Source organism: Phoenix dactylifera, chromosome 17, assembly GCF_051530095.1.
Source record: "Phoenix dactylifera cultivar Ajwa chromosome 17, Ajwa_hap1_PhDact_Kaust_v1.1, whole genome shotgun sequence".
Lineage (NCBI taxonomy): Eukaryota > Viridiplantae > Streptophyta > Magnoliopsida > Arecales > Arecaceae > Phoenix > Phoenix dactylifera.
In genome coordinates, this window is record NC_143206.1 from 14,822,024 (window position 1) to 14,834,596 (window position 12,573).

At 50.3% G+C, this 12,573-nt stretch overlaps 1 protein-coding gene across 1 annotated transcript; it reads right to left on the reverse strand.

Moving 5' to 3' along the window:
- Positions 1-8,283: 8,283 nt before the first annotated feature.
- On the reverse strand, positions 8,284-9,300 carry LOC103696885 (3'-5' exonuclease-like). Its single transcript, XM_008778608.4, has one exon. It carries the CDS (start codon positions 9,153-9,155, stop codon positions 8,532-8,534), a length of 624 nt encoding a protein of 207 aa, XP_008776830.1. The 5' UTR covers positions 9,156-9,300; the 3' UTR covers positions 8,284-8,531.
- Positions 9,301-12,573: the final 3,273 nt, after the last annotated feature.

Consider the following 12,573-nt stretch of genomic DNA (forward strand, 5'->3'; position numbering starts at 1 on the left):
AACCCGAAGTCCGCCCATGACCTCAACATTAATCATGGGCGGCCAGAGCCTCACCAGAGAGTATCCACCACATCCAGACTACGCCCATCGCCGATCAGCCACTTGGTGTTAGCCAAGATAGTGGGCATATACCTGCAAATGTTCTGCCAAAGGAAAGAGCACCTCTGGCCACTCTGAGTCACCCGACCCGCCGTCACCGATTCATAGAGGATAATCATCACCTGACTCCAGAAATACTGCGGCTCAAGTATCAGTCATGCCGCATGCCGAGCAATCAATGCCTTTCTCCTCATAAGAAGATACTTGACCCCCAACCCTTCCTCGCGAGTTGACAGGCAAACCGTCTCCCATGCGAACAAATGCACCCTATGATCGCCGCCATATGAGCCCCACAGGAAATTCCGGAGAAGCCGCTCAATCCTCATCAATACAGTCTTTGGGATGACTATGTTCACATGAGATATACCGACATGGAGCTTAGGACCGACCTCACCAGCGTCAACCTACCCATATAGATAACGAGGCCGCTCTCCAGCCCTTCAACCGCTCTTGGATGTGCTACACCATACTGAAGCACTTCGACAACCGCAATCTCTTTCTAGGAATGGAGACGCCCAAATAACTCCACATCCCCTCTTGCTCCTGCATTTTAAGGAGCCCCCTGATAACCTGCTTCACTCACAATTCTTGTCTTTGGACTGAAGCAGATGATAGATTTGTGGAGGTTCACCCTCTAACCTGATGTTTTACAGTTGTCCTCCAAGATACCTCTGAGGGCCAATGCGTCCCCCGTCCTCGTCCTCATAAGAAGCAGATAATCATCGGCAAACAATAGATAGGAGATCAGTTAGGCACCGGGGGCTGGCACATAGGCATCTAAGCAGCCTGCAGGGTGCAGGATAATACATCAGCACAAATGATGAACAAGTAAGGAGACAAAGGGCAATCTTGAAGCCCGATAGTGGAGTGGAAGAAAGGCAACAATGTCCCCTAGATCAGGATGGAGAAGGACGACCTTTGCACACAACCAAGAACCCAGGCTACCTAGGTCTCCAAAGCAAAGTTGAGAAAGCCCCAACGGACTCTATCGTAAGCTCTCTCTATATCCAGCTTCACTGCTATGTAGCTCTGCATCTCAAGGCACATTGCAGATCCTACATCATCTTCTGGGCAATCAGGACATTATCAGAAATGCTCCGACTCTCCACAAATGCCTCCTGTTCCTGGCTGATAAGTCTGGAAAGCAAAGGCTTCATCCTGCTCATCAGGATCTTCACCACTACCTTGTGGAGGGTAGTGCAAATACTGATCGGCCTAAAGTGACTGGACTCCATCGCAGCCTGATGCTACGGGATGAGGGTGACATAGATTGCCTTCCAGTCATCAGCCACCGATGTTGTACTGAAGAACAATTGGACAACCTCCACTATCGCCCTCTGGATGACGCACCAATACGTCCTAAAGAAGAAGAAGGCAAAGTCATTCGACCTCAAGGCTTTATCTTCCACGAAAACCAAATGTCCCCCCACACCTCACTCTCAGACACTGCCCAAATCAGGTTCGCATTCTTCACCATTCCAACTCCAACATCTGGCAATAAAAACTGGGCGACCACCCCCGAGATACTGTCCTCTGTCCACCTAAACATGAAGAAGTTAACTAGAACCTATCTGACTCTGCTCTCCTCCTTCACTCTCTTCCCAGCCCCATCTCTCTAGGATCGGATCATGTTCTTCTGCCTCCTAATAATGGTCGACTGGTGAAAGCAACGGATGTCCTGTCCCCTTTCTTAATCCAATGGACCGTGAACTTCTGCCTCCAAAAAATATCATGTTGTCGCAAGAGAGAATGATGCATAGCCAGCTTCTGATGCAGGACAACCATGTCGGCCTCTGGTAGCTTGCCGCTACTATCCTCTCTCCCCTAAAGATTAACTATATGCGACACCCCGCTTCTACAAATTATGATACCCCCTGACATGTTATGAGACTCCACAGCAAAAGACTCCCAGACAACCGAAAGGCGATGCTGAGCTCAGCGAAGGCTATCTCTAGAAAGCTGCGTCTCACATAGGAAACAGTTGTCCGAATCGTTTACATGGACTAGCCTTCTGAATGAGGTGTTAGAGAAGTGCTTGGCCGCTTTCCTACAGTTCTATAGTAGGATCTTCATTCCGCACCATGTTGCAAATTCAGCCCCTCCTCTTTGCTGCACGGGGCCTCAACACCCAACACCACTAAGTGGGTCGACCCATCACCAGTCCCATCACCATCCACACTTCCTGAATCTCCTCCCAACACTGTCGTTCTCACCTTCCTCACCACTGATTGGTGGTCCAAGATGGCAGCAACAACACTCGAGTCCGCCTGGTCGGCCGCCTGCCCGCCATTGTCAGCCTCTTTCCCAGCCCCCTCCCCACTCGGCTAGTAGCCTGGGGGCCTCATGTCCAAACCACTCGGGGCACCGCCTCCCAGCGTCATAGCGCCGAAGCAGGCCTGGGAGGCCTCCTCGCCAACGCCCCTGGTGGAGTCGGAGAGAAACTGAGGGGCGTCGGGGTCGGAGCCGTCCTTGCTGGGGAGTGTCCTGGAGTAGAGGCGAATGGGACGGCAGCCCCCCGCTCCTACAATCCTAATCCCCGATCATGCCCATCCTTTCGCTTGGGTACCATGGACGCGCCCCACTCGTCCACACGGGTGGCTCAGCTCGCACATCCGGGTTGGCCCGTGCTTCCGGGCTAGCCCGATCAGCCTGGCCAAGGCCCTCCCAGACTGAACCGGTCGCTGGGCTCCTAGGCCTTTTGTTAGATAGGCCTAGGCCCGCATCCATCATCAACACTTATGGGCCGGCTAACTCAAAACCAACTGCGGCATCCGCCGAGTCGACTAGGTCAGTCAATGGATCGAAACTCGTCCCCACTTGGCAGCTGCCCTGAGTCGCCCTTGACCCCAAGCCAGAGTCGCCTCCCTCTTCTGCCAGCTGATTCTTTAGGTGGGTTGGGGGGGGGGGAGCGAGTGCCATCGCGCCACCTTCGTCCGTTTTTGCCAACTGTTTGAGTCCGGTGGCGAGCCAAAAGAGCTCGGGCGGTTGGGTGGGGATTGCGGCCTAGAGGAAGAAGACTCGGGTGTTGACTCAGTCATCTTCTTCGGCCGCGGCAGCCCCTTCGTTGCTTGCGATGGCCGAATCCTCATGGCCACTAGCCAAGGGTCGAAGATTGGCTGTTGGGTCTCTTCGCTAAAGCTCAAGCCTGGTTCCCCATGGTTTCCGCCGGTTTTCACCACCATGGGGGTAGGGGACCATGCCCGCGCCTGCCTCTCCTCCATCACAGACGTTGAAAATCTGCAAGCCCCTCAGCGTGCCTGATCTGCCTGCAAGCATAGCAGAAATCGGGCACATTCTCATAGACAAAGGGCTGCCACAACACCCTCGCCTTTCCCTTGATTCGAATGCCGGGTAGCAGCGGCGCAGTGGCGCCAATGGCCATCTTGATTCTGACGAAACCTATCACCTTCTATTGCTCCGTTATCTCGTCGACGACCAGAGGTCGGCCGGCTACTGGCCAGCCACCGCCACGATCTGCAGGATCGTCTCGCTCAACCAGTACTCCATCAAGAGCCAAGATAGTCGGATCTAGACTACAGTCGTCTTCACAGCATCCAGATCGGGCACAAAATCGGAAGCCCACGACTCCATGGCTAGCAACTAGCCCGCCACCACCCATGGGCTGCCGGTAAGGGCGAGTTCCCGATCAGTGGTGATTTTGAACCGGGGAGCGAGGTGGTCATCGTCGAGCGGCACCGCTTCCACCTCATACTTCGTCTTTCCCCAGGGATTGACGTCCTTGGCCACCCACTCCATTGGCACCCAGCGGCTAAGGCTCCGGACGACCCCCGCCCGGTCCTCCCACTCCTTTCGAGACGTCTCGATCAGCTCGTCCGACAGCTCGAGGACTACCATGAAGAGCCGCCGGAGGTTCTCCACCTCTGCCTCTGAGATCGGGTGCGTCGCCCAACCGCCTAGCTTTGCTCGACCACCCATCTCCTTCCCTTGAGCCGGCTGTCCCCAGCTCCCACCGGCGGCAGCGCCGCCCACCGCCTTGCTCCCCTTGTTCTTCTCTGCCATCACCGATCGTGCATGAATTTCAAAGCAAACTAGCCGTTAATACCGCTGTCTCTATTCCCTGGTTAGCTGACTCGGTTCAGACCTTTTCCAATCTTGTCCAATGGATGAGATATGCCATCAAAACAGGCCCCTTTGTAATCGAATATTTCTATTTTAGAAGCATGGTGCAGCCAGTAAAGACCATTCATATGTGTGCATTATTGTGCCATCACTGATACATATTCATAAATAAGTAATTGATGATAGTAACATGAGGTATACCCGTATGTTTAATTATAGGTGTTGTAAATAGGGGTGGCAATCGGGTCGGGTTGGACATAAACGGGTCGGGTCAGATGTAAATCGGGTCAAAAAATCATAAACCTGAACCCAACCTGTTTATTAAACAGGTCAGAAAATTACAACCTGAACCTGACCTGTTTATTAAACGGGTAACCCGACTCGACCCGTTTAACCCGTTTAATAAACAGGTAACCCATTTAACCCAACCCGACCCGTTTAACCCAACCCGACCCGTTTAACTGTTAGACTTAAATTAGATACTTAGCAGTTAGCAGTGTGTAAGCCAATATAATTTACCATAAATCCACCAATATTAACACGGTCAAGCAATTTTTTTAAAAAATAAATTTAACCAGAAATTAAAAAAAAAATACAGAGAGGAACAACCGAACAAGGGGAAGAGAGAAATTAATAGATTACAATTTTCTTATTGGAAAAAATAAAAGAAAATGGAAACGAGAGCCCTCAAAATCTCTGATCTAGGATTCTAGGCGCCATCCCCAAATTTTTTTCTCTCCGGAAATCATCGACGGCTTCGATTCGGGTGGGGGAAAAAAATCTGGAAGCCCTAGCTTTCGCCATGAATCAAACCATAAAAATCAAACCATTTTCCTCCACTGGCATACCTGCTGCTGGACTCCCCAGTACTCGCCGCTTTGAGGAAAAGATAGAGCACGCTCTTGTCCTCCGCCGCCGCCGCCTTGGGCTCCGTCTCCGCCACCGCCTCCAACTTCATTTTGGCGGCTTCCTCCTTAATTTTCTTCGCTTCTTTGCCGCTTGCCGTGGGGTTGCCTCTGGTAAGAGAGAGAGCAAGATGGGAGGGTGGTAGCCGTGGGGGCGTCGACGGGGTGATGTAGCCACGATGATCTCGACCCTCGTGAACCGATCGGGGGGCGTGATGTAGCTGCGGTCGCCGTCGATGGGGAGGCGGAAGTAGTCGGGCGGCGGCGTGGAGGTGGAGGAGAGGAGAGGAGAGGAGAGGAGAGGGGAGAGGGACACTGAGGGAAGAGTAGAGAGCAGAGAGCTCGGGCGGCGGCGCGGCGCTTTGGATGAACCTTAACACAGTAACCCTAAGGAAAATCTCGCAGCTCGCGAGTCGCGGTGAAAAGTTGAAGCCCGAGTGCGGTGCGGGCTGTGGGCCTGTGGCCCATGCGGCGGGAGGTTGGGCCGGCCTTGGGCGGCTGAGCCTTATGGGCTGTGGCCCTTATATTCTATCAGCCCAACAGTTAAACATATTAAACGGGTTAAACGGGTTAAACATCTAAAACCCGTATCCGACCCAATTAATAAACATGTTAAATGGGTCAACCTGTTTACGACCCGAACCTGTTTAGGCCAAACCCAAACCTGTTTATGGCGGGTCGAATACGGGTCGGGTTGGCGGGTCGGGTCATATTTTGCCACCCCTAGTTGTAAATACCTCCCAGCTGCAGAAGGGTGAAAAACTTCCTTGGTTACGATCACATCCAAACCGACATACAGCATACCCTACCCAATCTGACATAATCCTATAAATTCCAACCCAATCTCACAATTGATTTACCCTATCCAACTTAACTCTATACAACTGATCATACCGAATCATACCCAACGAGGTCCTATCCTAACCGATCAGACATAATTCTAGCTATTCAACCACATCATACACGATCTCACCTAATCATGTCCGATCGTACCTGGTCACACCCAAATATACCTAAAATATTCTATTTCATATGTGTGTGCACTAAGTAAACCCTCGTTTAGCCTCCGCAATCCTTCTTTCTCGGAACTATTAGTCTGTTAGTGTGACAAGCGGCACCCTCATTAGCCTCCACCTCGATTCTGTCATGATTCTCTATAAATAACCCAGCTCTCACCCTCTCCCCTTATGCCACATGTCTTCCCAAACACCATTCTCTTGTTGCTGCCTCGGACCAAACCCTTAAGCTTACATGAAGACAAGAGCCAGATTCTATCCATATCGAGCTCTCCCTCACTTGATATCATTTTAACGATACGCATTGGACTATACTTAGTGTATTGTGTTTGGTCCTTACACCTCTCTTTAATGACCTATTTAGCTTTGAAATCTTTTTTGGCTCTAATTCAAATCATAACCATGCCTTCCCATCCTCTTTTTCTCTCTTCTACAAAATCTTAATCATTCATTCCCTCTCTAAATTATCAATTTAAGAGGAGAATGGATTGGCCTCTCTCTTTCTTCAACCTAGCATCCCTTCTCATCTTTAGATTCAAGGGGAGACTTGTACATAGTAGACATTATTCACAAGAGGTGCCAAGCATGGGGGAATGCGAAGGCCATGGGAATGTCCAAGTGCTCGCAAACAACTTGAGAGGGGAAAGAGATAAGACAATCCTTGGTATCACTTGTTTAGTAGATATGGCGAGAACATCAGAATGAAATGCACGTATCATCAAATCAAGAAAGAATATTAGTTAGCAGCAAAATGAATAACACATAAATAACACATTATTTGTGGATATTGAAACCCAGTAGAGCAATAATGCTGATCAAAGTTGGCCTCAATGTCAAGAGATCTCAAAAAACTTCTAGGAAAAATGAAAGCATGTCACACTATACTTCAAAGATCACATTATCATAAATACCTATCAGAACCATGCAAACATCCACTGGGATCTCACCCCTTTGTGATATTCCACATGTGCTGTCCCTGATCATTCAACTGCTTTAGCCTACAACTCTCTGAACTGCATACCGCCACCACCACTACTACTACAAAAAAAAAAAAAAAAAAAAAATCTAAAAAGAGAGAGGTTGCAAAGCTTAACATTTTTTGCCAATATTTTGCATTCCCTGCTCATGACTGCAATTGGCAACTTCCTGCTTTTTCATTCTGATCAGACTTGAATAGTGAAAACCTGACAAGCCTAAAGATTGAAAATCCATAAATATTCAAAACAAATGCAATGCTCATGATATTATCAAGATGGCTTTCAACCTTGAAAGCAACAACAAAATAATGCTAATTTTGTAGCATAGGGAGATTAAATAAAGACCTGTTACATTGGTTACCCCATGAATCAAATAACTATTTGCACAATAAAAATCATGGGCAGGCAGTGCACATGCGTACACACGGAGTACTTTCAAATAAACCTACGAAAAAATAAGTCTTTTAATTAAGACCAACAGCAGTGCATCATGTCCTGATGAACACCAAAAGAGCAGCAACTTCCTACCCGTTTCATTTGAAGGAAAAAAAGGATTAAATCAACAAAACTCCTCACTTTAAGATTAGGTTGTAAGACATCTCATCTGTCGTAACCATAACCACCAACTTTTTTCCAACTAATTCGTGTTGGAAACTATATGCATGCACAAAAGAAAATAAAAGGCAGATAAGAAAAAGAGACATCTTCCCTCTACCCAGAGTAAATCACCATATGAGCATCCAAGGTAATTCCAAAATGTTACATACACTCCCATCCCCTCTTATTACAGTCCACTGCAATTTGATTAAAATAGCACGATTATTGTATAAAACTTGTCATGTTGATCAGCTATAATTTGGGATAAGATATCAGAGTTTTCCAAATCTCTGGAAGCAATGCTTAGGCTTGAAACCAGCTTATGTCTATAGAATGCTTTATATAATTATAGCCCCTTCTCTGAGTCATAAAACCCATTGCAAACAATCTTAATATCCCCATGTAAACAGAAGCAGCAACGGACAATAATTAGAGCCCCTTTAGGTCACAACAGAGTAAAGCAAAAGCATAATTAGAGCCCCTTTAGGTCACAACAGAGTAAAGCAAAAGCATAACTAATGCTCCTTTAAATCTTTGAAGGCTAAATTTATGTCTATCACTGGGCATGAATAGAATCAAAAAGGAAGAACCATTTCCACATCACAGGCATCTACAAAGAGATTAATGCATTCAAATCAAAGACATTACCACTAGTATGTTGGGAACAATTACTATCTACAGGCAAAGAAGCAAAGTTTCGACACCAGTTTCAATATAAGGAGACCAATGACTCCCTAACCACGTTGTTTAGAACAAAATCCCATCAAATATGGATATATACCATGATACCATTTTAATACCGCTTGCATTGCATTACTACTGAAAGAGGCAGAGAAAAAACGTAACCCGGATTCATCTCAGAAATCCCCGGCGAAGAGCCGCCTCCCGATCTCGAAGGAAAGGAAGGCATCCACCGCAGCGTACATTATTTGTTCGTGGGTGAGGGGCATGTTATCCCAGTGGCTCATCGTCACCCGTCTGGGCTTCCTCACCTCCACCCCGAGCACGTCCTTGGCGAGCCCGGCGAGCCCCTTCTGGTTCATCCCCGGCCGGCCCATGTTCTCGGCGGCGAGGCCCCGGAGGTCGGTGGTGTTGGGGACGAAGATGCTGTGATCGTTGTAGAGGCGGTCGGCGTCGTTGCCGATGCCGACGCCGACGAAGGTGAAGCGGTTGTCGGCGAGGAAGTCGAGGAGGTCGTCGGGGATGTGGTCGGCGTGGAGGACGAGGAAGACGAGGCAGCGGCGGCCGACGCAGATCTGGAGGACGGCGACGGGGTTCTGGACCTGGGAGAAGCTGGGGCGCCACTCGACGTCGAAGCCGACGATGAGACGGGAGAGGCGGCGCTGGTGGATGCGGTAGATCTCGGCGACCCACTCCGCCGCGTCGTTCCCAAAGGACGTCACCGTCGTCTCGATGTCGTCGGTGCCGTTGAACGTGACGGTGTAGTGGATGGCGTCCTGCTGCTCGATCATCACCGACATCTTGCTTCTTGACGCCGTTAGCTGGGGAAGGTTGGAAGTGCGTTTTTCCGAAGCCGGGAAGGTGGAAGGCGTTTAATAGAGAGAGAGAAGTGGGAAGGCTTTTTCAAAAAGAAAAGCCGGACACTGGAGATGGTATTTCTAGACTCGGTTCCCAATTAAATCTCATCGTGGACTGAGCTCGGACACAAAAAATATTAAATTTTGTATAAGTCCGGTTTGAAGCTCGAATACAAATGAATCGAATTTAAACTCCAGGCCCGCCCGTGACCAGCTTTATTCGGGATATCATACTATTTAATTCGAAGAAATTGATAGGTAGCCAATTAGTACTCGGAGAAAATAAAAATTGATTGACAAATAAATTTAGAGATTATAAAAAAAAATATATAGGGATTTTTTTTTGTTCCTACTTGAGCATTCACTAATACAGTGGGATTCTTTTGTCTTTTTTTTTTTATTATTCTTTTCCTTTCAAGAAAACCAAATATATATATCACAGAGAATTTTTTTTTTTTTTTTTTTTTTTTTGCTTAAAACGGGTTCTTCAAACAAAGCGTGTCCGAATACACCCAAGAACATCAAAATACAAAATCTCGCGTAGCGCCGATGGCAGCTCCCGCTCTCCTGACCACAGGGCGTAACCCGAATGGTGTGCTACATATGTAGCTACCCAGTCAGCCGCCCCGTTGGCCTCCCTGTATACATGCTTAGCCTCAAAGGCCACAACATCTCTCACCATCAACCTAATATCCCGGATCAAAGGATGGTCAGTGCTCTCCCGCCGAATCCACCCAATGACAGTGGATGAGTCGCCCTCCAAGATGATCGAGCTAGCCCGCAATACCCGCCGCGCATGGCAAAGGCCGGCCCAGGCCGCTCGCAACTCCGCCGCTGGCACTGATATGTCAAATAGCCGGCAACCGCCCGCTGCCACTACCCTAGAGTGAGGGTCACGTATGACAAAGCCGGCACCGCCTCGTGTACCACTGTCTAGTACTGAACCATCAAAATTGACCTTGAGGAAACTCGGGGGTGGGGGCTCCCAGGTGAAGAACACCGTCCGAAGAACTGCCGGAGCAGAGAAAGAACCCCAGGTGTCCCGAGCTATCAAGGTCGTATCTGAATGGCTGGTAGGTCTGGACTCCATCGCCAATACTCGAGCGGACTCCGCAACAAACCTCGGCGACATCCTATGCTCGCCAAAGGTGCGAGCGTTCCGTGCCAGCCAGATCTGGTGGGCGGTGCAAATCGCTCGGGTAGCCTCCTGACATGTCCGGGGGCTAGCCAGCCACTGACGAATCATCTGTAGAAACAATCTCCTCTCCCGCCAGACCTCCTCTGGGATCCCCGACCACTGCCATGTCTGCCTCGCCCAAAAGCATGCAAATAGTGCATGGTCAACTGACTCATCCGCACCGCAGGCCCCACACTCCGCAGGGATCCTCAAACCACGTCGGCTCAGCACAGCTCTCGTCGGAAGGCGGTCCCACATCACCTTCCATAGAAAAAGTGCTGCTCTCGGAGGGAGCCTAGACCTCCAAATCCAGGCACCATCCCATCCACTCTCATGCTCGCACTGAATCACCCGGGCCAGATCACCCAGCCCAACACTGGCCCTGCATGAAGTGCTCCAAACCCTGACATCTGGGCCCTCGCATCCTGGTACTGGGAGAGAAAGGATCCTCTCTGCTAGGTGTGCTCCGAACAACTGATGGAGTCTGTCCGCGTCCCACTCTGCCCTCCCTGGTACTAAGAGGTCGCACACCCGGCGCCCCACTGCTGCCTCGAAATCCACCGTCGTCGGCCAATATCTCAAGGGAATGGTGTCTACCCACGGGTCATCAGTCACCACAATGGTCCGGCCGTCGCCCATCAGCCACCTGGTATGAGCTAACACGGTCGGCAGGTACCTCCCAATCTCACGCCACATGAAAGAGATGCGGCGACCACGCCGTGCCACCTCAGGGCTCCCCCGGCCATATCTAGCTGCCATCACCCGACTCCAAAGCCCATGTGGCTCCAACAGAAAACGAGCTGCATGCCGTGCAATGAGTGTCTCCCGCCGCTCCAGAAGGGACTGAACTCCTAAACCACCCTCACTGGTGGGCCGGCATACCCGCTCCCAGGCCACCAAATGTACCCCATGACCCCCACCATGGGACCCCCAGAGGAAGCTCCGAAGAAGACGTTCAATCTTCGACAGAGTCGTCTTAGGGACCACAGTGTTGGCCATGAGATATACCGGCATGGACCCGAGCACTGATCTGACAAGTGTCAGCCTCCCCATCATGGATAGAGATGATGCCCTCCATCCCTCCAGCCTACTCTCGACCCGCTGCACCAACCCCGAGCACTCCGCCACTCGTAGCCTCCGGCCTGTGATGGGAACTCCCAGGTAAACCAAAGTCCCCTCCTGCTCGGGCATCTGCAAGATACTCCTGATCTCCTGTCTGACTCTGCTCTCTGTGCTAGGGCTGAACTGGATGGCTGACTTCGTGAAATTTATTCTCTGACCGGATGCCGCACAGTAATCTGCCAGCACTCTGCGAAGTGCACGTGCCTCGGAAACCCGCGCCCTGGACAAGAGAAGACAATCGTCAGCAAAAAGTAGGTGAGAGATAGGTCCCGCCCCCGGTGCTGGAACGTAGGACTCCAGCTCCCGGCTTGCACACGCCCTCTGGAGGGCACGGGACAATATATCAGAGCAAATGATAAATAAGTAAGGGGATAAGGGACATCCCTGCCGCAGCCCCATAGTAGACTCAAAAAACACCGAAGGTGTGCCGTTGACCAAGATTGAGAATTTTGGCCCCTGGACACACCCTAAGACCCATCCAATCCATCGCCTATGGAAGCCATAAGCCTCCAATGCCCTCCGGAGAAAGCTCCATCTGATCCTGTCATAAGCCCTCTCCATATCCAGCTTGACTGCCATCAAACTGCCCCGCTTCGATGCTCGCTGGAGATCCCACATCATCTCCTGAGCCAGCAAAACATTGTGGGAAATGTTCCTTCCCGCAATGAAAGCCCCCTGCTCTTGGCTAATGATGCCCGGCAGTAGGGGCTTTATCCTGCCCACCATAATCCTCGCCACAACCTTGTACAAGGTTGTGCACAAACTGATGGGCCTAAAGTGACCCGGCTCTACTGCCTCTTGGCGCTTCGGAATGAGCGTGATGAAGGTGGCTTTCCAATCCTCGGGCATGGCTGCCTGAGTGAAGAAACACTGAACAGCCTCGATCACAGCTTCCCGAATGATACCCCAATATCTACGGAAGAAGAAAGGAGGAAAACCATCTGGGCCTGGAGCTTTGTCCGCTGCCAGCGCCCAGACTGCCTCCTGCACCTCCTCCGCCGACACCGGCCGAACCAGGGTCGTATTCTCATCATGTGCAATACCTACATCAACCCGTGGAAA